Genomic DNA, 25417 nt, shown 5'->3' with positions numbered 1-25417 from the left:
TGACTGAAAAATGTATATGTAAAAATAATTTCATAAGTTCGATACATTCATTCAGGCCATCGGGCATAAGGGTTTGGATCTGGTAGATCCAGAATGATTCTCTTTTACATAGAAGTGCCCAACGGTCATTACTATTCGCTGAAATTTGTTCGATAGGGAAGATCTTTATATTAGAGAAGGAATTGTTGTGTTTTTCAGTCAGATGTCTAGATACTCTCTGTTTCATGAAGCTTTTGGCAACATTATGATGGTGGCCCTTCATTCTTTTATGTAAAGGTTGCTTTGTACGTCCTACATATTGAAGACCACAGTCACAGCATAGTAAATAGATAACAAAGGTGCTTGAACAGTCGAGTCTCTGTCTAATAGGATATGAGACTCCAGTGACATTTGAACTGAAACTTTTTTCACCGTGAGCTATATTCTGACAGCATAAGCACAACGATTTACCACATTTAAAAATTCCTTTTGTGGCATTATAATCACTCCTTTTTACTTTCACAACCGAGCGTATTTTGCTTGGAGCAATGATATTGCGAACTGTCATACCTCTACAGAATGTTAGTCTGGGTCTCTTGGGTAGAATCTCACGAAGATAAGTGTCGGAGGTTAAAATGTGCCAATGCTTCTCTAAAATATTTTCTATGGTCATGTGGTCATCATTAAAAGTGGTGATAAAATGAAGTGGTCTTTTTCCTGTGGTGTCATGTTTGGTGTGCTTTTTAAGAAGTGACATCTGTTGTCTACCCAGATTTCTCTGAAAGGCATTTTTAATCAGATCGGTAGGATAGCCTTTTTCAAGAAATCTTTTTTGAAGGATTTTGCTTTGTAGTTTAAAATCATCTTCTGTAGTGCAGTTTTTCCTGATCCAAAAAAATTGGCTGTAAGGAATATTTTTTTATCCATTTCTTATGGTGACGACTTTTATAGTCGAGGAAGCTGTTTGAATCTACCGATTTAAAGTTAGTTTTGGTAATGATTCTACGATCAAGGTGACTAATCACCAGATCTAAAAAGACGATGTCACCATGATTAAAACATTGAGTAAAATTAAGGCCCCAATCATATTAAAAACAAATCGTCGATGTATCTTCTATAAAAAATTATATGTTCTTTGGCCCAAGGGGAATCTGCGATGTAGAGGGACTCGAACCGCCCCATAAAAAGGTTAGCATAACTGGGTGCGGCCCGAGTTCCCATCGCAGTCCCCCTCGTTTGCCGATAAAATACATCCTGAGGGTATGTTCACAGTATGTATCTGTGCGGCTGTAGTTTTTACGCGGCTGGAAATGTGCAGCTGAAACTGCGGCCGTGGGAAAAAATAGACATGCGGCTCAAAACATACGGTCATTTACTTGGAAATCTGGTTCAACTAAAAATAACAAATAAAATCTTTAGAAAGTGATGCAAACACCTCTGGATGCATCTGGGAAAGCAGAGAAACAGTTTACAGGAATCGCTATTACCGGGGTTTGCGATCCTCTGCAGTAATGCCGATGCCTCTCATGGTTAATATATTTAATTAATAAAACACATTTTCATTGTTATAAAGTCCCTTTCCTTGTTCAATAATAAAATTTAAACGAATCCATCATTTTGCAATTAAATATACTGTTAAAATAAATATATATATATAAATAAATGTATATTTATATATATATCTTTATTTTTTGACAGTATATTTAATTGCACAATGATGGATTCGTTTAAATTAAATTATTGAACAATGAAACTGATTTTATTACAACAAAAATGTGTTTTATTAATTAAATATTAATTAGTACAGGAAGCTCCATTAAGCCGTATCAGATGCCACTGCGGAATCTGTAAGATTTGCGGCGAAAGATGGGGCTCTGACGAATGCAGCATGTAGAGCCCTCTGGTTAAAAAACTGGACGGGGATCCCACTTCTAAAACCAAACTCTGTGGAATCCCCTTTAAGGGAAAATATGTATTTGGCTCCGCCCTTGACACAATCATTGAAAAGAGCGCAGACAAAAAGAAGGCTATTCCACAAAGTAAAACTCAGCAGAAAAAAGAGCAGTTTAAAAAGCCCAGATATCGGGAAACTTATCGGGGCAAAGGTAAAAGTGGCCGCTGGAGCTATCCAAAGGGGGGCAAAGGGAAGAATATTTTTTACAGTCCCAAAACCCCCCAGGATAAGCAATGATGCTTGTCCAGTAGTGGGGAGACTGACGGTATTTTCAAAAGCCTGGAGCACTATCACAGAGAACAACTGGGTCCTAAATATCATCAGGGAAGGCTATCAAATAGAGCTTACTTATCCTCCCCCAAAAAGATTTGTCATCTCTCGACAGTCTCCAGGTCCCCTATAATCAGAGATGGTGACAAGCGTACTCAAACTCCACAACATGAATGTCATCTCCCCTATTCTCCAGGAAGAGAGGGGGTCAGGCCATTACTCAAGTCTCTTCCTAGTAAGGAAGCCAAATGGAACATACCGTTTAATAATAAATTTAAAACCATTAAACGAGTATGTAAAATACCTGAAGTTCAAAATGGAGTCGATAAAATCCACCACTCTATTGATAGCCAAGAACGCCTGGATGGTCTCATTGGATCTCCAGGACATGTACTATCACGTGCCAATTCACCCCCAATCACAGAAATTACTAAGATTTGCACTTTTGATAGACAAAAAGTTATGCCATTTTCAATTCAGGGCCCTTCCTTTCGGGATATCATCGGCTCCCAGAATTTTCAGAAACATCATGTCAGAGGTAGTATCTTTCCTCCACATACAAGGCATAAATATAGTGGCATACCTGGACGACCTACTAATAGTAGCAGAGTCACAGGAAAGGATACTAAGGGACCTAGAGACCACACGCAATCTACTCCAGTCACTGGGGTGGATTATAAACGACAAAAAAATCAGACTTGGTTCCATCTCCCAGAAAAATTTTTTCTAGGGATTCTACTGGATTCAGATCCCCAGATGTCGTTTCTCCCAGAAGAAAAAATAGAGAACGGGAAAAATTCAGAAGTTCAAAGGGAAACGAATTCCTTCAGTCTGGGAAGCAATGTCCGTCTTAGGATCAATGACAGCCTGCATCCTGGCAATACCTTGGAGTCAGGCTCACTCCAGGACCTTACAAGCCCAGGTACTGAAGGTATGGAACAAGAGACCCACGGGCCTCGAAAAGAAATTTTCCCTTACTCCTCAGGTCAGGTCCTCTCTTTTTGCTGGTGGCTTACAAGACAGAACCTGGAGAAGGGAATAGCTTGGAACCCTCAACCATAATATGTGATGAAGACAGATGCAAGTCAAACAGGTTGGGGTGCCCAGGTAGGAACACAAATTTTTCAGGGTACCTGGAATCAGTAAACCCTGAAACAGTCTTCAAACATGAAGGAACACAAAGCAGTTCAGATATTCTTGATATCAGCTCTAGATACCTTGAAGGGCGTCCACGTGCACATCCCATCAGACAATATTACGACGGTTGCACATCTAAGACATCAGGGGAGTGCGAAGAACAATCGGTTATGGAAAATATCTCAACAGATATTTTCCTGGGCAGAAACCCATTTGCTGTCTCTCTCAGTGACACACTTAAGAGGAACAGAGAACATTTAGGCAGATTTCCTCAGCAGGAACAAGATCCACCCAGGCGAATGGTGTCTGAAGAACCATCTATTCCTTCAACTAGTGGAACGATGGGGCCAACCCCAGATAGATCTATTCGCCACCAGGCAGAACTGGAAGGTTAACAAATTCTTCTCTCTAAATCCCGCAGATCATCCTACCGGAGTGGATGCACTAACACAAAGATGGCACTGCAAGATGGCATATGGTTTTCCACCAATTCCCTTAATACCCAGGGTACTTCAAAAGATCCGGAAAGAGAGTCTAAAGGTAATCCTTATTGTCCCGTATTGGCCCAGAAGAGGTTGGTTCGGCCTTCTCAAATCTCTAGCTCTGGAAGATCCGATTCTCCTCCCACAGACATCAGATCTGCTGTTTCAGGGCCCAATTGTACATCCGGAGCCTCAGAAATTCCATCTATCTGCTTGGATCCTGAGGAGTCGATGTTAAGAAGTAGAGGCTTATCAGAAACCGTAATCTCTACACTCATGAAAAGCAGAAAAAAAGGTAACTGCATCCATATACCTTTTAAAGTGTGGAAAGTTTTTTCCTCCTGGTGTCAGACTCCTACTCCGTTTCTGGCAGAACCAAACATAGCCCAGATCCTAGATTTCCTTCAAGCAGGGTTATCTAAGGGACTCAAACCAACTACACTAAAAGTTCAGGTTTCTGCGCTCTCGGCCATTCATGACACAGATCTAGCAAATCACCGATGGATTAAAAGATTCATTTGTGCTGTTTCCTGAATAAATCCAACGGTATAAAACATACATCCATCTTGGGATCTAAATGTACTGGAAGGATTGATGGGGGTCCTGATCGGTAAGTGACAGGGGACTTCCCCTGTCACTTACACTAAACACCGCAGCCGAGCGTTTAAGGAGTTAATGACACACTGCAGCGTGATCGCTGCAGTCTGTCATTAACTGTGAGGTGCCGGCTGCTGATTGCAGCCGGCCCCCACCTGCTATGAAGCGCGCTTCGCTTCGGCGGGAGAAACACCCAGGACGTACAGTTACGTCCAGGGTCGTCTGGTGACGGACTTCCATGACGTAGCTGTACGTCTAGGGTCCTCTAGGGGTTAAGTGTGTCATTGAAAAGTACAATTGGTGTGGTAAAAATGTTGGCTCATGTGGGTCTGTAGGTGAAACAATGCATGCACTATGGACTTGTAAACAAAGCAAAAAAAAACAAAAGTGCAAAAATGAAAATTGGCTCTGTCCTTAAGTTATAAATGAAAATATGTTCCCAGTGTACCTGTTTACTGAGAAACCATGCAGAAATAGTATTAGAGATGTGGATGTAGAAAAAGCTCCTTTTAGGGAGAGGTAGACTCATATATTTCTACTGTAACATTTCTGGCCTTTCTTTCCCCTTCATTAGCTGTGAAATAATACGAGACTGGAAAACGGGAGAATCACTATGTTATGCGTTTATTGAGTTTGAAAAGGTATGTATTTTATATTCAGTTATTTTACTTATGAGCAAATATCCATCAATTATGTAATCTGTGATTATTTCATAGGAGGAAGACTGTGAGAAAGCCTATTTCAAGATGGATAATGTGCTTATTGATGACAGGCGCATTCACGTGGATTTCAGTCAGTCTGTTGCTAAAGTAAAATGGAAAGGAAAAGGTACAAACAGGGATTTCTAATTGTATATAACTTCTTAATGACCACCAATATGCTTTTTTATGGTGGTCATTAAACTATAAGAAACTAAAATAATAGAAACTAACAGCTGGTTACTACTCTGTAACCTCCAGTTATGTCTCTATAGCTCACAGGACGCTACGGGTACTATTACACGAAATGATAATCGTCCGAATCGGCCCTATCCGGACGATTATTGTTACGTGTAATAAACACAACGATCAGCCGATGATCATTGTCATCGGCTGATCTTTGATATAGGTTCAGACCTATAATTGTCGGCCACAGATCGCGCACCGCTACGTGTAATAGCGGTGCGCGGCCGGCGGCTAACGATTTGCAGAAGAATACATTACCTATCCATGGTCCATGGCTCCTCCTGCTCCTCTTCTCGCCGGGTCGCCAGCTTCACAGCGGCCTGTCTTAGCTGACGGCCGCTCAGCCAATCACAGGCCGAGACCGCCGTGGCCAGTGATTGGCTGAGTGGCCTGTCAGCTAAGACAGACCGCTCTGAAGCTGCAGCGCGCAGGACCCGGGGAGAAGAGGAGCAGGAGGAGCCCTGGGCATGGAATAGGTAATGTATACCAGTTGAGCAAAGGCTGCAAGGACATCGTTAACGATGTCCCTGCAGCCATTGTTAAGCGATTATCAGGCCGTGTAAGGGTCCATTTACACAGATTATCTTGACAGATTATCTGCCGAAGATTTATAGCCAAAGCCAGAAACAGACTATAAACAGAGATCAGGTCATAAAAAAAAAAGCCTGAGATTTCTCCTCTTTTTAACCCTTAGGGGACACAGCCAGTTTTGGCATTTATGACACAGCCAAATTTTTCAAATATGACATGTGTCATTTTATGCCTCTGTAACTTTGGAATGCTTTTATCAATCCTTGTGATTCCAAGATTGTTTTTTCGTGACATATTCTACTTTATGTTAGTGGTAAATTTGGATCGATACCTTTAGCATTTTTTTGTAAAAAAATCCAAAATGTTGTGAAAAATGTAAAAATTATTGCATTTCTCTAAATTTGAAAGTTTCTGCCAATAAGGAAGATAGTTATACCACATAAATTATTGATTAATTCATGTCTATAACAAGTCTACTTTATATTGGCAGCATTTGGTGAACATGCTTTAACTTTTTTTGGGATTTTAGAGACCGTAATTGTTTAGTAGCAACTTTCAAAATTTTTGTGAAAATTTAAACTCAGATTTTTTTAGGGACCAGATCAGTTTTGAAGCATATTCTAGAGGCCTGTTTACTAGAAAACCCCCATAATTCACCCCATTTTGAAATCTTCACCCTTTCAAGTATTCAAATTGACATTCATACAGTTTTTTAACCCTTTACGCATTTCACAGGAATAACTTCAAAGAAAGTGTGGAAAGTAAAAATTTCCACTTTCTTTGCAGAGATCCCAATTCAATCCTATTTTTTTCATACCAAACCAGCTATAAAAAGTAAAATGTAATAAAACATTTATTCCTCTGAATCTGCAGTTTTTATTAATACCCCATTTGTGGACATAAAGTGCTGCACAAGCGCACAACATGGCTCAGAAGAGAGGGAGCACCCTTTGGATTTTGGAGCGTGGATTTGGCTGGAATAAATGTAGGAGACCATGTTACAGTTACAGAGCCCCCCTAGTACTGAGACAGTGGGAACCCCCCACAAGTGACCCCATTTTGAAAACTACACCCCTTAAGGAACGTAACAAGGGGTACAGTGGGCATTTTGACCCCACAAGTTTTTCACAGTTTTTTGCAAAAGGGGCCCATGAACATTAAAAATCACATTTTTCACACTTACACGTTAGTGAAACTCAAAATTTTCCAAATTCCAAAAAGCTTGGAGAAGCAAAAGCCCCCCAATATTTGTAAAGCAATTTCTCCTGAGTAAAAAAATACCCAATTTGTGAACGTAAAAAATTGTATGGGCGCACAACACGGCTCAGAAGAGAAGGAGCACCTCTGTCTGTGTGTGCACTCCTACTGTAGCAGTAAATGCAACGACGTTTACTGACACTAACGAAGGCTGATGTTTATTAACGGACGCTGAATTACACTAACAGACACTGACACTAACGGACATTGATGCTTACTAACAGACACTGGCGGTTACTAACGGACGCTGACTGATGCTTACTAACAGACACTGACTGGCGCTTACTAATGCACGCTGACTGACACTTACTAACGGATGCTGACTGACGCTTACTAACGGACACTGACTAATGATTACTAACGGACACTGACTGACACTTACTAACAGACACTGACTAACGATTACTAACGGACACTGACGCTTACTAACGGACACTGACTAACGATTACTAACGGACGCTGGCTGACGCTTACTAACAGACACTGACTGGCGCTTACTAATGCACGCTGACTGACACTTACTAACGGACACTGACTAACGATTACTAACGGACATTGACGCTTACTAACGGACACTGACTAACGATTACTAACGGACGCTGGCTGACGCTTACTAACAGACACTGACTGGCGCTTACTAATGCACGCTGACTGACACTAACGGACGCTGACTGACGCTTACTAACGGACACTGACTGACGCTTACTAACGGACACTGACTAACGATTACTAACGGACACTGACTGACGCTTACTAACAGACACTGACTGGCGCTTACTAATGCACGCTGACTGACACTAACGGACACTGACTGACGCTTACTAAAGGACACTGACGCTTACTAACGGACACTGACTAACGATTACTAACGGACACTGACTGACGCTTACTAACGGACACTGACTAACGATTGCTGGCTGACGCTTACTAACAGACACTGACTGACGCTTACTAATGCACACTGACTGACGCTTACTAAAGGACACTGACTGACGGTTACTAACGGACACTGACTAACGATTACTAACGGACACTGACTGGCGCTTTCTAACTGACGCTGACTAAGATCTCCCTTATCACTGGGAGATCACAGGGGAGGGGGTATTTATTATGTGTGTGTGTTTTGTGTATACACTATGTGGATGCAGGCTCTGATCTCCTCACATAGCATTCAGCTAGTGGGGATCAGACCCTGCATCCAGCCTCTGGTCCTCACTGTCAGACACTGTGATTGACAGCTCTGATCACAGAGCTGTCAATCACAGTACAGAGAAGCAATGTGACCAGCGTCATTGGACAAACGCTGGTCACATGCTTCCCAGGAGGAGGCTGTCCCTGGATCCCTGAGCTCTGGGTGAGTCCCGGGACCAGGGGGCGTGGCTATCGCGGGTGGGGGCATGGCTACCGCGGACGGGGTTGCCGATCGCAGAGGGGGCCGCGGGAATCGTGGGGGAAGGGGGGCGCCGATCAAGTGCCGGGGGGGGGGGGGTCATCAGAGGCAGGGGAGGAGGAGAGGGAGGGATCTCTAGCCGATCGGCGCTCACTTACATTTAATATCGGGCCCCTATCGGCCCGTCTAATAGTACCCTAAGAATAAAGGGAGGTTTCTAATCTTGAGCCACAACAGCATTTTTTGGGGGGGGGGAAGTTGTTTATTTTATATGTAAATTAGGCTGTTTGGTGCACTGGTCGGGACTACCACCCTCAGTATACTGATCCGTCCTGACCAGCCTGTCCTTCCAAATAAAAATTCATCCACCGCTTTGTAGTGATGAGCATAGATAATCTTTTATCTGATAGGTTGCTATGTAATACCATGGTTTTATAATATCCGCTGTTCACTGTTACTGTTCCATGCTTAAAGTGACACTGTCGCACCCTTTTTGCATTCTGACTTCTCTACACAGGTGTAAAGGGTAAATTTAGCAGTTTTTATACCTCATTGTCATGGTGCTTGTTCACGTAAAAAGTGATCTTTTCTCATCTGGGATTGGGATACCAGGACGGGGCTTCACGGCCGAAGTGCCACTTAGCCACGCCCCTGGCGCCGCTTAGCCACATAGGCCCCGCCCCCAGCTTCCATTGACAGGGCTGGCCTAAAGGTCTAGGCCCCACCCCCACTAGATTGGCGATGACGTATAGGGGCATGGCTAAGTTGTGCTGGGGGCGTGGCTAAGTGGTGCTTCATCCATGAAGCTCCTCCCAGGTATCCCAATCTCAGATGATAAAAGATCACAAATATATATATATATATATATATATATATATATATATATATGTTTAATTGCTGGAGCACCGTACTTAATAGTAAATATAGCTTTAAACTTCTTATACATCCAAGAAAGAAAAGATTTGACTCACGTTTATTTGTTCATTTTCTTATTTTATTCTCTGATGTAGTCACATGCTGGTTCACAATGGTAGCTGTGGGCTCTATCAGGTGTGCATAGAACGGAGTGGGCGTTCCTTACTGCCGTGACGCGACGTTTCGGGGTCGCCCCCTTACTCATGCGTGAGTAAGGGGGCAACTCCGAAACGTCGCGTCAAGGCAGTGAGAAACGCCCACTCCGTTCTATGCACACCTGAGAGAGCCCACAGCTACCATTGTGAACCAGCATGTGACTACATCACAGAATAAAATAAGAAAATGAACAACTAAATGTGAGTCAAATACTTTCTTTCTTGGATGTATAAGAAGTTTAAAACTATATTTACTATTAAGTACGGTGCTCCAGTAATTATACATATATATATGCAGACAAACAGGCTTGTGGCAGCCTAAGTGACTGAGAGCACACTGGATCATAAATATATCAGTGAGAGAGATATATATGGGACATTGAATACTGTTCACACAGACACTTCTTCTTTTTTGTTACATGAAAATATCACAAATTACTTGAACAAGCACTATGACGTATGTTATAAAATGAGGTATGAAAACTGGTAAATTTACCCTTTACACCTCTGTAGAGCAATCACAAAGCAAAAAGGGGGTGACAGTGTCACTTTAAAGTATTTGATCAGCTTATATTGTTTTTTATTTTCAGGTGGAAAATATACCAAGGATGATTTCAAAGAATATGAGAAGGATGTAGCAAAATTTTCCAAGCTTGCCCTGAAAGACAAAGCTAAACCAAAACAAGAGTATCTTTTAAAAATCCAAATGTTGTGAAACATATATGATGCTACCATTTAAAGGAGCATTCACACGTTATACTTTTTATAATATAAATATCTGATAAATGCAGGTCCCAACACCTTAGTAAGTATCCCTTAACCCCCACCCTTCCAGTGAGATGACCACTGTATTCAAGTGGAGAATGAATGGAGATATGGCGTGCATGTTCACAGCTCTTTAATGTGCACTTTATATAAACAAGCAAGCCATTAATTTGTTTATTCTGGAATATAGTATGTTTCCGTTCGCAGGATGGGTGAGGGTCAGTCGGTACCCCACCGATTAGCTTGTTATCCATTGTGGACACTAACACTAATAACATGAGAATACCCCTTTAATTGGTTTTGTTCTCAATTAAAAAAAATTCTATATTTATTGCTTATCTAAAAGAGCTTTTCTGGACCATTGTAACTTGATACAATACTCAACATACAATGCCACAGACAGTTCAGGCATATGGCAAATGTCAGTTGCTTGATAATCCAACCAGAGTGGGCATTTCACTGGTAAACTCCTGTATTAGTAAAGTGCATGCAGTGATAGGCTGTCTAGAAGTATCTCTCTACAGTACATTGTGATACTACTACATGTCGTGTACTGCTGTGTGTCTAGTATCTCCTCTCTACAGGACAGTCAGGAGCATAACTACCACTGTAGCAGCCATAGCGGCTGCTATGGGGCCCAACAGATCAGAGGGCCCTGTGACCTGCTCCTAAAATACACTGGGCCCCTGAGCTGTCATTATTTGCAGCACCAGGAGGCCAATCAAAAGTTTGGTATGGGGCCCAGCCATTTCTAGTTACAGCCCTGAGTACAGTGTAGTACTACATGTCATGTGCTGCTTTTTACCTACCACGATGAGCTGCTCCTTTTGATGCCAGGTGAGGGCGACTTATTGTCTGGTATTCTACACAGCAAGTGATATACAGCTTTCAGCAACTCCTTCTTCTGCCTTTTTATGTAAGGACATGCTTTATTTTCTTTAGTAGTTAGATAGTTATGGAGTTTTAGAACTATTTATTAGTTTTCCATAGAGTTTTGGTCTCTGGATACAATATGTGGTCAACCTGTCACCAATTCATATTGTAATTTAAGGGATAGTAGTAGATTTCGCAAATAACAATTATGCTAGTTTTTTAAAAGTAATCTACAGATCATATAAGCACAGGTTTTCCTTGTTCTTGTTCCTTGTTTCTTGTTTCTTTCCTTGTTGAAACGGTTCTTAACTATCTTAGCAGCAAATACGAGCTGGTATTGGATAACGATGTAGAGGACAAAAATAGTGATCAGCAACATAAGCACAAAAAGGAAAAGAAACGCCACTACTCTGATGATGAAGATGGAAATGACAAAAGAATGAAGAAATCAAAGGTATTACTGCTTGAAGCTCTTTCCCTGCACAGCCCCATTCACCCAATGTGCACTAAGCATCAGAGCCATCATTGATTGGGAACTGTTTTGCATACTTTTACATGCGCATTAATGTTATTTTGTTCTAAAATTGCCCTTACACCTTATACCGGGGTGTACAACCTTTTTTGGAGAGCTCGACTGTCATATTATTTTACTTCAAGGGGCCATAATAAAATTTAAAGTGTCACTGTCATTATAACTTTCAAAATCTAAATCAACAGTAGATGTGATATAAAGCAAGTTTGCAGTATACATTCATTATTTTTTTTCTTGTTATCATGCTGTAAAACAAAGCTAAACTTACCAGAAAGCCAGGTCCAGTCTCCTGAAGGCAGATTTTTAGACTTGTGCTAGTTAAAAACAAACAGACCAAACACATGAAGTCTGGCTTGTAGAGAGTCATGGTTCAATGTGTCCATCAATCACATGACTGCCTGGGAAACACTGGACTTCATGTTTTCTGACTCTTTGAGAAAATAAAGAGTCCAAAAACAGGAAGTGCCATGTTTTCCATGATAAGTAAAAAAAAATAATGAATGTAAATTGCAAACTTGTTTTATATCACATCTACTGTTGATTTAGATTTTGAAAATTATAACGTGACCCCGTCTATTAACCCTTTACATTAATTATCCCGCCTGATTAACGCCATAAATAAAATAAAAAACTAACCAAAATGACATTCTTTTGTTAATCCCGCCCCTTAAAAAATATAGAAAAAAGCTATCAAAACGTCACATGTACCCAAAAGGTGTATCTTTAAAAACGTCAGCTTATGCCGCAAAAAAAAAAGCCCTCACTTAAAACGACTCTGTACCCACAATCTGCCCCCCCCCCCCCTCTCCAAACCGCTTGTACCTTTCGGATAGCTGCTTTTAATCCAAGATCTGTCCTGGGGTCCGTTAGGCAGGTGATGCAGTTATTGTCCTAACAAAAATACTTTTAGACTTGAAGCCCGTGCCAAACGGGAGTATCTGTGCCCTAACTTTGCACAACCTCTCTGTCCCTCCTCCCCACCCTCTTCATCATTAGGAATGCTCCAGGCAGATTGCTTATTCACCACCTGTGGCAGCCCGGCACATGGGCTGTATCATTAAGGACCTGTGCAATGTTCAGCATGGAGAAAATGTTCCAGTGGCATTCCTAATGATGAAGAGGGTGGGGAGGAGGGACGGAGGAGTGGTGCAAAGTTAGGGCACAGATACTCCCGTTTGGCACGGGGCTTCAAGTTTAAAAGTTTTGTTTTTTTTAGGACAATAACTGCAGCACCTGCCAAATAGACCGCAGGACAGATCTTGGGTTAAAAGCAGCTATCTGAAGGTACGAGTAGTTTAGGTAGGTCAGATTGTGGGTACAAAGTCGCTTTAACTCCTTTGGCGAAAAAATTAAAATATTACTGCTTTTACAATATGCAAGACACAAACAGTTTTTTTAATATAAATACCAAAAACTATAACAAAAGCTATATAAAATGGAAATCACTGTAATAGTACCGACCTGACAAATAAAGATAATGTGTCATATGTAACGTATTGTAAACGGCGTACAAAATTATTTTGAAAAACAGTTGCTAAATTGTATTTTTTATTCGTACCACCTCATTAAAAAATATGGTTTATTAAAAAATTAAATAATGATTAGGGTGTCACATGTCCCTCAGAATGGTACAGATGGAAACGTCAACTTATCTTACACAAATATTTTGGCACCGCAAAGCCTCTGTGATATGGCATAATGATTAAAAAAAACTGAAATAATAAAAGGCCCCAGAATATACCAGGTCTCTGTCATGTCTGCGGCCTGTGGTTGGGTCAGGTGACGCACTGGGGTCACATTTGGGGGATTTCTAGAAACATTAGAATAAGGAGAATAAATATTGAGTTGTATTTGTCAGTATTTGCTGTGTTAGAGGAAATAAATGTATTACAGTGTATCAACCAAAGTATACCACAAGCATAAAGAGGAATATGTCATGAAAAAACAATCTCAGAATAACCGCGATAGTTAAAGCTCCGCAGAGTTATAACTACATAAAGAGAGGCAGGTCAGATATGAAAAATAGACCCTGGTCATTAAGGCCAAAAAAGGCTGCAGAGGCAAGGGTTAAGGACCCGACATGAAATGGCCTTAAAGAGGACCTGTCACCCCCCCGTGCCGGGGTGACAGGCTCCTGAAACCCTGCTAGATCACCCTATACTCACCTAATCATGCCGGGTCCCGCTTCCTGATGTGGTCGGGTCACGGAGATTTCAGCTCCCGAAGCCCGGCGCGTGCACACACAGGAGAATAGAGAATGAATGGGGAGTCCGATGCTCCGTCATTCTCTATGGGCATCGGACTCTCCTGTGAGCGCGCCCGCCGGGCTTTGGGAGCTGAAATCTCTGTGACCCGACCGCATCAGGAAGCGGGACCCGGCGCAATTAGGTAAGTATAGGGCGCTCTAACGGGGGTTGGGAGCCTGTCAGGTATCCTTTAAGGCAAATTTTATGAATATGACCTCTGTCACTTTATTCATTAATAACTTGGGAATGCTTTTACCTATCCTGCTGATTCTGAGATTTTTTTTTTTCGTGACATATGCAGATAATGGCATATTTGCCTAATAAACCCAATTACAAAGTTTCTTAAAATCACCCGAACTATTGATTTCTGCAAAAAAAATAAATAAATAAATAATAATGAAACGACAGTGACACTTCAACCCCTTCACGCCAGTAATATGTATATATACATGGATAGGAATGTATGTATACGTTCCCTGTACTGACGGGTTATTGATGAGAGTGGGAGCGCTGCAGAGAGAGCCCGCTCTCATCATTCTTCGGGGGCTGCAGGTAATGAGAGTCAGCTGCGTATACGCTCCGTCCGGGATCCCGTGTGGCACCGCAAACAACTGACTTCAGTTTTTTTCGGCCGCAATTCAATGAATTGCGGCCGTAGGAAACCTTGTCAGTTCACGCAATGAAGCGAGCGGCTCCGGACGTTTGCTTCATTGTGTGCTGTGGGAAGTTCTGATGCGGGCACACGCTGATGCGCCCGCATCAGAAGCCTGCAGCCGGAAAGATCATCCGGCCAATACTCAACGGTCGTTCACAGCGTGTGAACATGGCCTTCAAGTGTATTTTAGGGGACTGTATGTTAGAAAGCCCCACAAAGCACCTTATTTCAGAAACTGCACCTCCCAAACTCTGCAAAAGCACATCCATTTAATTGTAATCCTTTTATTGTAATTCAGTATCTTTCATAATTGTAATCCTATTACCAGAGAAATGCACCCCAATATTTATTGCCCAGTTTCTACAGTTTATAGAAATATCCCATATGTGGCTCTATTGCACTATTTGACGCAACCACAAGCCTCAGATACAAAGGAGCGCCTAGTGAATTTCAATGCCGCCGTTATATTTGGTCATTTTTGACTGTACCACTTCAGGTTGGCAGAGGCTCTGGGGTGCCAAAACATAAAATACATCCCTAAAGGGACACCATTTAGAAAACTACACCCCTCAAGGAATGTAACAAGGGGTGCGGTGAGCATCTGGACCCCACAAGTGCTTCACAGATTTTCAGAACTATGTGGCATGAAAAAGGAAAAATTAAATTTTTTACTTTAAAACGTTGTTCTAGCCTTCAATTTTTTCATTTTTACAAGGGGATAAAAGAAAAAAACACCAAATGTGTGGCGCAGTTTCTCCCGAGTACGGAAATACCTCACATGTGGACATAAAGTGCCAAGCGGGCGCAGGACGAGCCTCCAAAGGGAAGGAGCGCCAATTGGCCTTTGTAAGCTGAATTTCACTGGAATGGATTTCAAGGGCCATGTCGCATTTACAAAGCCCTCGCGCTGCCAAAACACTGGAAACCTTCCACATGTGACCCCATTCTGGAAGCTACACCTATCAAATCTAATAAGGGGTGCAGTGAGCAAATGGACCTCACTGGTGACGGGCACAAATGTGGAACAATGTGACGTGAAGTCGAAAACTTTCATTTTTTCACTTTCACGGCACAAATGTGCCACTCATCAAGGGGTACACAACCTCCCTGCACCCCTTGTTAGATTCCTTGAGGGGTGTAGTTTCCAGAATGGGGTCACTTGTGGGGGGGTTTACTGTCTTGGCAGGACGAGGGCTCAGTAACTGCAACATGGCGTTCATTATCCATTCTGGCCAAATCCAGCCTCCAAAATTCAAATGGCACTCCTTCCCTTTGGAGGCTTGCCCTGCGCCCACATGGCGCTTTATGTCCACATGCATGGTATTTACTCAAGGGAAATTGCTCTACACATTTTGTGAGTTTTTTTTTTCTTTTTAACCCCTTGTGAAAATGAAAAATTCAAGGCTAGACCAACATTATAGTGTAAAAAATGTAATATTTCATTTTCACGCCACATTGTTCCATTTTTGTGCCCATCACCAATGGGGTCTATATGCTCACTACACCCCTTGTTACATTCCCTGAGGGGTGTAGTTTCCATAATGGGGTCACGTGTGGGGGGTTTAAACTGTCTTGGCAACACAGGAGCCTTTTAAATGTAACATGGCCCTCAAAATCCATTCCAGCCAAATCCAGCCTCCACCAGCCAAATGGCGCGCCTTCCCTTTAGAGGCTTACCCTGCACCCGCATGGCGCTTTGTGTCCACATTTGGGGTATTTTTGTACTCAGGGGAAATTTCTCTACACGTTTTTTTTTTAATCTTTTAACCCCTTGTGAGGCTGTGTTCACACGCTGTAACTGTGCGGCTGTTTTTTTTATGCGGCTGTAAATGTGCGGGTGAAACTCCGGCCGTGGGAAAAAATAGACATGCGGCTCAAAACATACGGTCATTTACTTTGAAATCTGGTTCAACTAAAAATAAGAAATAAAATGTTAAGAAAGTGATGGAAACACCTCTGGATGCATCTGGGAAAGCAGGGAACACAGTTTACATGAATTGCTATTACCGGGGTTTGCGATCCTCTGCACTATAGCCGATGTCTCTCATGGTTAATATATTGAATTAATAAAACACATTTTCTGTCTAATAAAGTCCCTTTTATTGTTCAATAATTAAATGTAAACGATTCCATCATTTTGCAATTAAATATACTGTTAAAATAAATATATATATATAAATAAATGTATATTTATATATATATTTATTTTTTGACAGTATATTTAATTGCACAATGATGGATTCGTTAGAATTAAATTATTGAACAAAGAAACTGAATTTATTTCCACGAAAATGTGTTTTATTCATCAAATATTAATTAGTACAGGAAGCTCTATAAGCCGGTAATTCATATTCCCGGCAATAGAGCATTCTGTACTAATCATCACTTTACTTTAATGAAAACATCAAATGTTTCTTCTAATTATGTTATGACAATAGCATTATTAGAAGAAACATTTAGAATTATATGTGCGCTCAGCTGATTGGCTGTTCGGCTGAGGGCACATATAATGAGCCGGTCCGCAGCACAGTGACTTCATTGTGCTGCGGACCAGCGAAGAGGACACATCGGGACATCGGATGGTGAGTATAGAGCTCTCCCCACCCCCTCCCCGGCACTGCACCCCTCCCAGCAAGGAAGGGGGGTCACTTAACCCCTTCCTTGCTGGGATGGGTGCAGTCTGACATCAGTCTGGCCCCCAGGGGGTTAAGGGGGATGCAATACATCCTCCCTTAACCCCTTGGGGGTCAGACTGTAAGCAGCGATCTGTAAAGATGCTGCATACTGTAAGGAGCACAACACCGCTCACAATGATGGGTGTTGTGCTCCTGTTTGTGTGTTTTTTGTGTGTTTCTCCCTTTTGTTTTTCAGATATCGGTATCCTGGGGATTACGTCGGATTCCATGGACTACGTCGATGACCAGCGGTTGTTCTTTGAATTTTTTTAATAAATGGTCAATGAGGGGTGTGGGGGTGTTTTTATTTGAATAAAAAAATATTTTAAACTTGTGTCTTGTCTTTATTTCTTTACTTTATAGACTTAGTAGTGGAAGCCGTCTAATAGACGGAATCCATTACTAAGTTGGGGCCTAGTGTTAGCCGGTATAAAATGGCTAACACTAACCCCCTATTATTACCCCAGTACCCAATGCCACCAGGGGTACTGGGAAGAGCCGGGTGCCAGTGGTCCCGGAGCGTCAATATTGGCGCTCCTGGACCGGGCGGCAGCAGGCTGGTAAGATTTAGGCTGGGGAGGGCCTAAACCAATGGCTCTTCCCACCCTGGTGTTACCAGGCTGCTGTCGTTTGGTTTTTAACCCGGCTGGTTATAAAAATAGGGGGGACCCTATGCGTTTTTTTTTTATTATTTATTTAAAAAAAAACCCGCATAGGGTCCCCCCTATTTTTATAACCAGCCGGGTTAAAAACGAAACGACAGCAGCCTGGTAACACCAGGGTGGGAAGAGCCATTGCTTTAGGCCCTCCCCAGCCTAAATCTTACCAGCCTGCTGCCGCCCGGTCCAGGAGCGCCAATATTGACGCTCCGGGACCACTGGCACCCGGCTCTTCCCAGTACCCCTGGTGGCATTGGGTACTGGGGTAATAATAGGGGGTTAGTGTTAGCCATTTTATACCGGCTAACACTAGGCCCCAACTTAGTAATGGATTCCGTCTATTAGACGGCTTCCACTACTAAGTCTATAAAGTAAAGAAATAAAGACAAGACACAAGTTTAAAATATTTTTTTATTCAAATAAAAACACCCCCACACCCCTCATTGACCATTTTATTAAAAAAATTCAAAGAACAACCGCTGGTCATCGACGTAGTCCATGGAATCCGACGTAATCCCCAGGATACCGATATCTGAAAAACAAAAAGGGAGAAACACACAAAAAACACACAAACAGGAGAACAACACCCATCATTGTGAGCGGTGTTGTGCTCCTTACAGTATGCAGCATCTTTACAGATCGCTGCTTACAGTCTGACCCCCAAGGGGTTAAGGGAGGATGTATTGCATCCCCCTTAACCCCCTGGGGGCCAGACTGATGTCAGACTGCACCCATCCCAGCAAGGAAGGGGTTAAGTGACCCCCCTTCCTTGCTGGGAGGGGTGCAGTGCCGGGGAGGGGGTGGGGAGAGCTCTATACTCACCATCCGATGTCCCGATGTGTCCTCTTCGCTGGTCCGCAGCACAATGAAGTCACTGTGCTGCGGACCGGTTCATTATATGTGCGCTCAGCCGAACAGCGAATCAGCTGAGCGCACATATAATTCTAAAAGTTTCTTCTAATAATGCTATTGTCATAACATAATTAGAAGAAACATTTGATGTTTTCATTAAAGTAAAGTGATGATTAGTACAGAATGCTCTATTGCCGGGAATATGAATTACCGGCTTATAGAGCTTCCTGTACTAATTAATATTTAATGAATAAAACACATTTTCGTGGAAATAAATTCACTTTCGTTGGTCAATAATTTAATTCTAACGAATCCATCATTGTGCAATTCAATATACTGTCAAAAAATAAATATATAGATAAATATACATTTATTTATATATCTATTTTTTTTAACAGTATATTTAATTGCAAAATGATGGATTCGTTAGAAATAAATTATTGACCAACGAAAGTGTCTTGATTACAAAGAAAATGTGTTTTAGTAATTTAATATATTAACTATTAGAGGCATCGGCATTCGGCATCATTGCCGGCTATTTTTGAAGTACTCCGTACGGACCGCCTGTCAATCCTCGGCCGCATGTTCAGCCGCAAACATTGGTCTTGTTCATTTTTTACGGGTCCGTTTACGATAGGGCCGTAGATTCAGACATAGTGTGCACTGTGCAGCCGTATATCCTATACTTCCAAGCATACACACGAACCACCAAAAATACGGCCGCACAATTACAGCCCAAATACAGCCGCACTGTTACAACGTGTGAATAAAAGGTGAAAATGAAAAAATCAAGACAAGATCAATGACTTTTTACACTAAATGTTGGTCTAGCCTTGATTTTTTTCTACTTCTACAAGGGGTAAAAAAAAAAAAAAAGAAAGCAAAACGTGTAGGATAATTTCCCCCAAGTACCAAAATACCCCAAATGTGGACACAAAGCGCCATGCGGGTGCAGGGTAAGCCACTAATGGGACAAAGTGCCATTTAGAGGCTGGAATGGAGGATGGAGGCCATGTTGCAGTTACAAAGCCCCTGTGCTGCCAGGACAGTGGAAACCCCCCACAAGTAACCACATTTTGGAAACTACACCTCTCAAGGAATTTAACAAGGGGTGCAGTGAACACATGGACCCCACTGATGACTCGCACATATGTAGAACATGTGCTGTGAAAATGAAAAAAAAAATTTCTTTTTCATTTTCACAGCACAAATGTGCCCATCACCAAGGGGTCCATATCCCCGCAGCACCCGTTAGATTCCTTAAGGGATGTCGTTTCTAGAATGGGGTTGAGGGGGATTTTCACTGTCTTGGCAGCACTGGGGCTTTGTAAATGCAACATGGCAAGCCTCTAATGGGAATTGGGGCCATACCTATTTAGTTGGGGAAAAGTGACAATTTTAATTTATTTGTGGTTATAATGCCAATTATTAGTTTATAAGGTTGAAAAGGACAGAAGTCCATCAAATTCAACCTGTGTTGATCCAGAGGAAGTCAAAAAACCCTTGTGAGGCAGACAACAGTAGTAGAAATAAGGGAAAGAATTTAGAAAATTTAGAACTCCAGTCATGTATTGCCTTGAAACAATCCTTTATGCAGAGGCTAGGAGGATTAGGACAGGTGTCACACTGGAAAATGGTGTCCTTTCTGATCCCCCTTTTATGGCACACTCTCCACTTCTTCTGATATCTCCCCTTTTTTCCAGTGTGGGGGACTTCACCTGGAAAATGTTGCCCTGGTACCATACGGGGTCCCTCGTATCCAGCAGAGCTGGGGCCCTCTCTGTGACTGCCAAATATTAGGGCTTTATTTACTGCTACCTGGAATGCAAGGTATTTCCCTGGATAGCCGGCACATGGGTACAGCACAAATGTGTTGTACATTGCTGTTTGGACCAGATGTACAGCCACCTTTTTGTGCCATGTTCTGGTTTTTCTCGTGGCGTTATATGGTTTGAGGACTTAATCTGATAGATCAACTCCTCCCATATACTGATTGTAGTCTAGAACACAATCCGGTTTCTGCACCTTGTTTGTGGTACCTCGGATAGGGACAGGGGTGGTGCTATTCCTGTGAATTATGGTCAAAATAAGGACATCACGTTTGTCCTTATATTTGACCAACAACATATTTTGACTGAAAAAGCCTGTGCTCTCACCTAGGGCTGGGCAGTATACCGCAAAACTGGCATCTGTTTACCGACTTTAACTTAGCCAGGACTGTAATTGCGGTATTTTTGTATTTCTATGTGCCTGCGCCCATCCTGTCAGAGCCCCACGCACACACACACGAGCATCCCGGCACAAGCGCTGCACGTCATGTGCAGGGACGCCGGTATCGGAGCGGGAGCTGGAGGAGAAGCAGGGCCCAGGTGACAATGCCGCCCGCCCCGCCCACGTCTAGTCCAAGCGACCCTCCCCGCCCCGTGCGCGCACCTGTCCGCCCTCTCCACCCGTCTGGTCCGCGGCCCCGTCCTGCCACACCTGTCCCGTCCTTGCGCCCAGCATCCCTGCACGCTGAGGGGAGTACAGGACAGCCGCCCCCACGTGCTGCTGCTCCTCCTCCAGCTCTGACATGCCGGCCTCCCTGCACACAGAGGACAACTTGTGCAGCGCTCGCCAGCCGGTTGTGTGTGTGGGGGGGGGGGGCACTCTGACGGGACTGTGTCGGTGCCCCCTCCCAGACCAGTCCCGTCCACGGCCAGCGAGTGCTGGACACGGTGTCCTGTGTGTGCAGGGACACGGCCATGTCATAGCTGAAGGTGGAGGAGCAGCACTTGGGAGCAGCTGACCTGTAGTCCCCTCAGCAATAGTACAGGACTGTAACATAGGAGGAATGAATGGGCTGCAGCAGGGGTATATAATCATACACCCCTGGCCGCCCTACCCTGTACAGTCATTCACCCCTGTATAGTAACACACCCGTATCTGCCCCCCCTGGTATAGTCATACACCCCTGTCCGCCCTCCCTGTATAGTCATACACCCCTGTCCGCCCTCCCTGTATAGTTATACACCCCTATCCGTCCTCCCTGTATAGCCATACACCCCTATCCCCGTCCTCTCCGTATAGTCATACACCCCTGTATAGTAACTCACCCCTATCTGCCCCCTGGTATTGTCATACAACCCTGTCCGCCCTCCCTGTATAGCCATACAACCCTGTTTCCCCCCCCCCCCCCCCCCGTATAGTCATACACCCCTGTCCGCCCCCCTGTGCAGTCATTCACCCCTGTATAGTAACACACCCCTATCTGCCCCCTTGGTATAGTCATACACCCCTGTCCGCCCTCCCTGTATAGTCATACACTCCTGTCCGCCCTCCCTGTATAGTCATACACCCCTATCCCTATCCCCCCGTATAGTCATACACCCCTGTATAGTGACACACTCCTATCTGCCCCCCAGTATAGTCATACACCCCTGTCCGCCCTCCCTGTATAGTCATACACTCCTGGCCGCCCTCCCTGTATAGTCATACACCCATGTCCGCCCTCCCTGTATAGTCATACACTCCTGTCCGTCCTCCCTGTATAGTCATACACCCCTATCCCCCCCGTATAGTCATACACCCCTGTCCGCCCCCCCCCCCTCGAATAGTCATACACCCCTATCCCCCTCGTATAGTCATACACCCCTGTCTGCCCCCCACATAGTCATACACCCCTGTCTGCCCCCCCACATAGTCATACACCCCTGTCTGCCCCCTGTATAGTCATACACCCCTGTCCGCCCCCCTGTATAGTCATACACCCCTTTTTCCCCCCCCTGTATAGTCATACACCCCTGTCTGCCCCCCGTATAGTCATACACCCCTGTCCGCCCCCCCCGTATAGTCATACACCCCTGTCTGCCCCCCCTGTATAGTCATACATCACTGTCCACTCCCCTGTATAGTCATACACCCCTATCCGCCCCTACCCTTATGTGCCCCCTGTATAGTCATACACCCCTATCCTTATGTGCCCCCTGTATAGTCATACACCCCTATCCCTTTGTACTCCCATATATAGTCCTCTACCCCATCCCTATGTACCTCCTGTATAGTAATACACCCCGATCCACCCCCCCATATAGTCATACACTTCTATCCCTATGTACCTCCTGTATAGTAATACACCCCAATCCATCCCCCCCCCCCCCCTATATAGTCATATACACCTATCCACCCCCCCCACCCACCCCATATAGTTATACACATGTATTTCTATATGACCCTCTGTGTATACAATCCTGTAGAGGCTGTATACCTGTATATACACGTCCAGGGCTCTGCTGAGACCCCCTAATAATGACAAATAGTAATAATGATAATAGACTAGATAATAGACTCTGATGCAAGTAACCATGGGTTGCTGCTCAGTTCTTTTTTACTTTTTCTAATCAAAATATCGCCAGTTTGGCATGGCAAGTGGTTGTGGTTTGCAAAAAGGGGCGTGTCATAATTATCGTTAAATTATCGTTACCGCGGCTACATGTGCGATAAACCGCGATATTGATTTCAGGCCATTATCGCCCAGCCCTACTTTCACCCTTTGGCATCGGTTGTCTTACCGGCTTGACTTGGGAGGCCTCGTTGGTTTTTCCGAATCATGCCACAAGCTACGGTAGCTCGTGCATCGAGGGATCAGAAGAGGGGGATGCTGGTATAGATGTTATCCCCGTACAGGTGGTAACCTTTTATCCACCAGTGGGAAGATCAGTTCCCAAACAATCTTCCCACTAATGGTGCGTTTACACAGACAGATTTATCTGACAGATTTTTTAAGCCAAAACCAGGAACAAACTATAAACAGAGAACAGGTCATAAAGGAAAGACTGAAATTTCTTCTCTTCTCAAATCCATTCCAGGCTTTGGCTTCCAAAATCTGTCAGATAAATCTGTCTGTGTAAACGCACCATAACTCTGAGGATTGGGGGGGGGGGGGGCATTCTGTGGGTTGAATTCAGGTGTCCCTTCCTTCATACAGTCTAAGGCTGGGTTCACACTACGTATATTTCAGTCAGTATTGTGGTCCTCATATTGCAACCAAAACCAGGAGTGGATTAAAAACACAGGATCTGTTCACACAATGTTGAAATTGAGTCGATGGCTGCCATTTAATGGCAAATATTTGCTGTTATTTTAGAACAACGGCTGTTATATTGAAATAATGGCAGTTATTTACTGTTATATGGCGGCCATCCACTCAATTTCAACATTGTGTGAACAGATCCTTTCTGTGTTTTTAATCCACTCCTGGTTTTGGTTGCAATATGAGGACCACAATACTGACTGAAATATACGTAGTGTGAACCCAGCCTTAATCTGTAAGTGTACCCTGAGGTACTCTTAGAATTTGTAGAATTTCACGCCATGCTGTGATTTCTTATTGGAAAGGTACTGGCAGAAAAGAAGCCTTCCTTTGAAGCTCAGGAGGGACTCATCTACTGAGATATATTTCTCTGGGATATACATCACAGCAAAATTGGATGAGAAATGATCTATGACCAGCCTTAATTTGAAAAGGCCATATGAGGGATTATCCCACTATAATGCAAGAATTTTAGGATGGCTTTATTTCGAAGCCATCCCATGGCCATACTGCAAATTTGGGTTTTATATATAATATCCCTACTGCAGTAATGCCGAATAGGTTTTTTTTTACTAGGCCCATGTGCAGCAGGAGCCCCCCAAATTTTTTCACTTCCGCTCCATCAACAGGGGTCCACGCCATGGGCTTAGCAAAAGAAGAGGAGGGGTTCTCGCCTATAAATTGGTGCACGTACAAGTTTGTTTGCGCCACCATCAAATTTATGAGGTCATCAGAGAAATATAGCTTAAAAAAGGGAGGATTTAACATGTATTGTGGAACAGTGTAATACCCCTATTAGCTGTCTAAAATGTTAACTTGTTGCTCTCCTGTAGGACGACTCAGATTACATCGAATTATATTTTTATATAGTAATAATGCCCTTTACGAATAATGTCCCCTGTATACTCCATATAGGCTTTCCCTTTATATAGTTATAATTGTTCTGTAATAAATATGGGAAACTCTTTGTCAACGCCAGGTAAAAATTCAGGACAGCCATGTTTTGTTTTTGTTTTTAATTTATATTTATTGGCACCTCAAGCAGATACAAAAATAACAAGTAGTACATGGAAATATTTTAGGTACAATGAGAACATAGTCATGTACAGCCTGTCAGGACAGAGCTGACAGAGGTTTTTTCCATAGATGATAACCAAAACCATAAAGAATCAGTAAAAGGACTGTAAGAAGAACAACAATAACGATAACGTTTTTCTTCCTTGCTATAAAGCAGATCAATGAGAGATCTCCATTTCTCGTGAAGAAAGATTTGGCACCTGAGTAGGTATTCCATATGCATAACATGTTTAACCTTTTGTTGTAGTTCAGGGAAGGAGGGTATGGAATCTTGGATCCAGTGGTGTAGAATAAATCTTTTATTAGTAGCACCAGATAGAGGCTTGTAGAACAATGGTGGTTTGCAGTTGGGATAGCTGGATTTTTGGGAATAGAGTGGAAAATGCAATATAGTGGTTGGA

The 25417-nt window shown here is 43.1% G+C and overlaps 1 protein-coding gene across 1 annotated transcript in view; it reads left to right on the top strand.

Moving 5' to 3' along the window:
* The window catches only part of PPIL4 (peptidylprolyl isomerase like 4), a 158749-nt gene that overhangs the window by 125102 nt on the left and 8230 nt on the right, over window positions 1–25417 (top strand). Inside the window, exons 9-12 of the mRNA XM_069955649.1 lie at window positions 4994–5060; window positions 5136–5247; window positions 10202–10298; window positions 11568–11703. Of these exons, the coding sequence (XP_069811750.1) occupies window positions 4994–5060; window positions 5136–5247; window positions 10202–10298; window positions 11568–11703 (412 nt within the window). The remainder of the gene's footprint in view (window positions 1–4993; window positions 5061–5135; window positions 5248–10201; window positions 10299–11567; window positions 11704–25417) is intronic.

Source organism: Dendropsophus ebraccatus (assembly GCF_027789765.1).
Source record: "Dendropsophus ebraccatus isolate aDenEbr1 chromosome 6 unlocalized genomic scaffold, aDenEbr1.pat SUPER_6_unloc_1, whole genome shotgun sequence".
Lineage (NCBI taxonomy): Eukaryota > Metazoa > Chordata > Amphibia > Anura > Hylidae > Dendropsophus > Dendropsophus ebraccatus.
The sequence above is the reverse complement of the archived record's forward strand: the minus strand, read 5'-3'. Positions and strand labels throughout refer to the sequence as shown.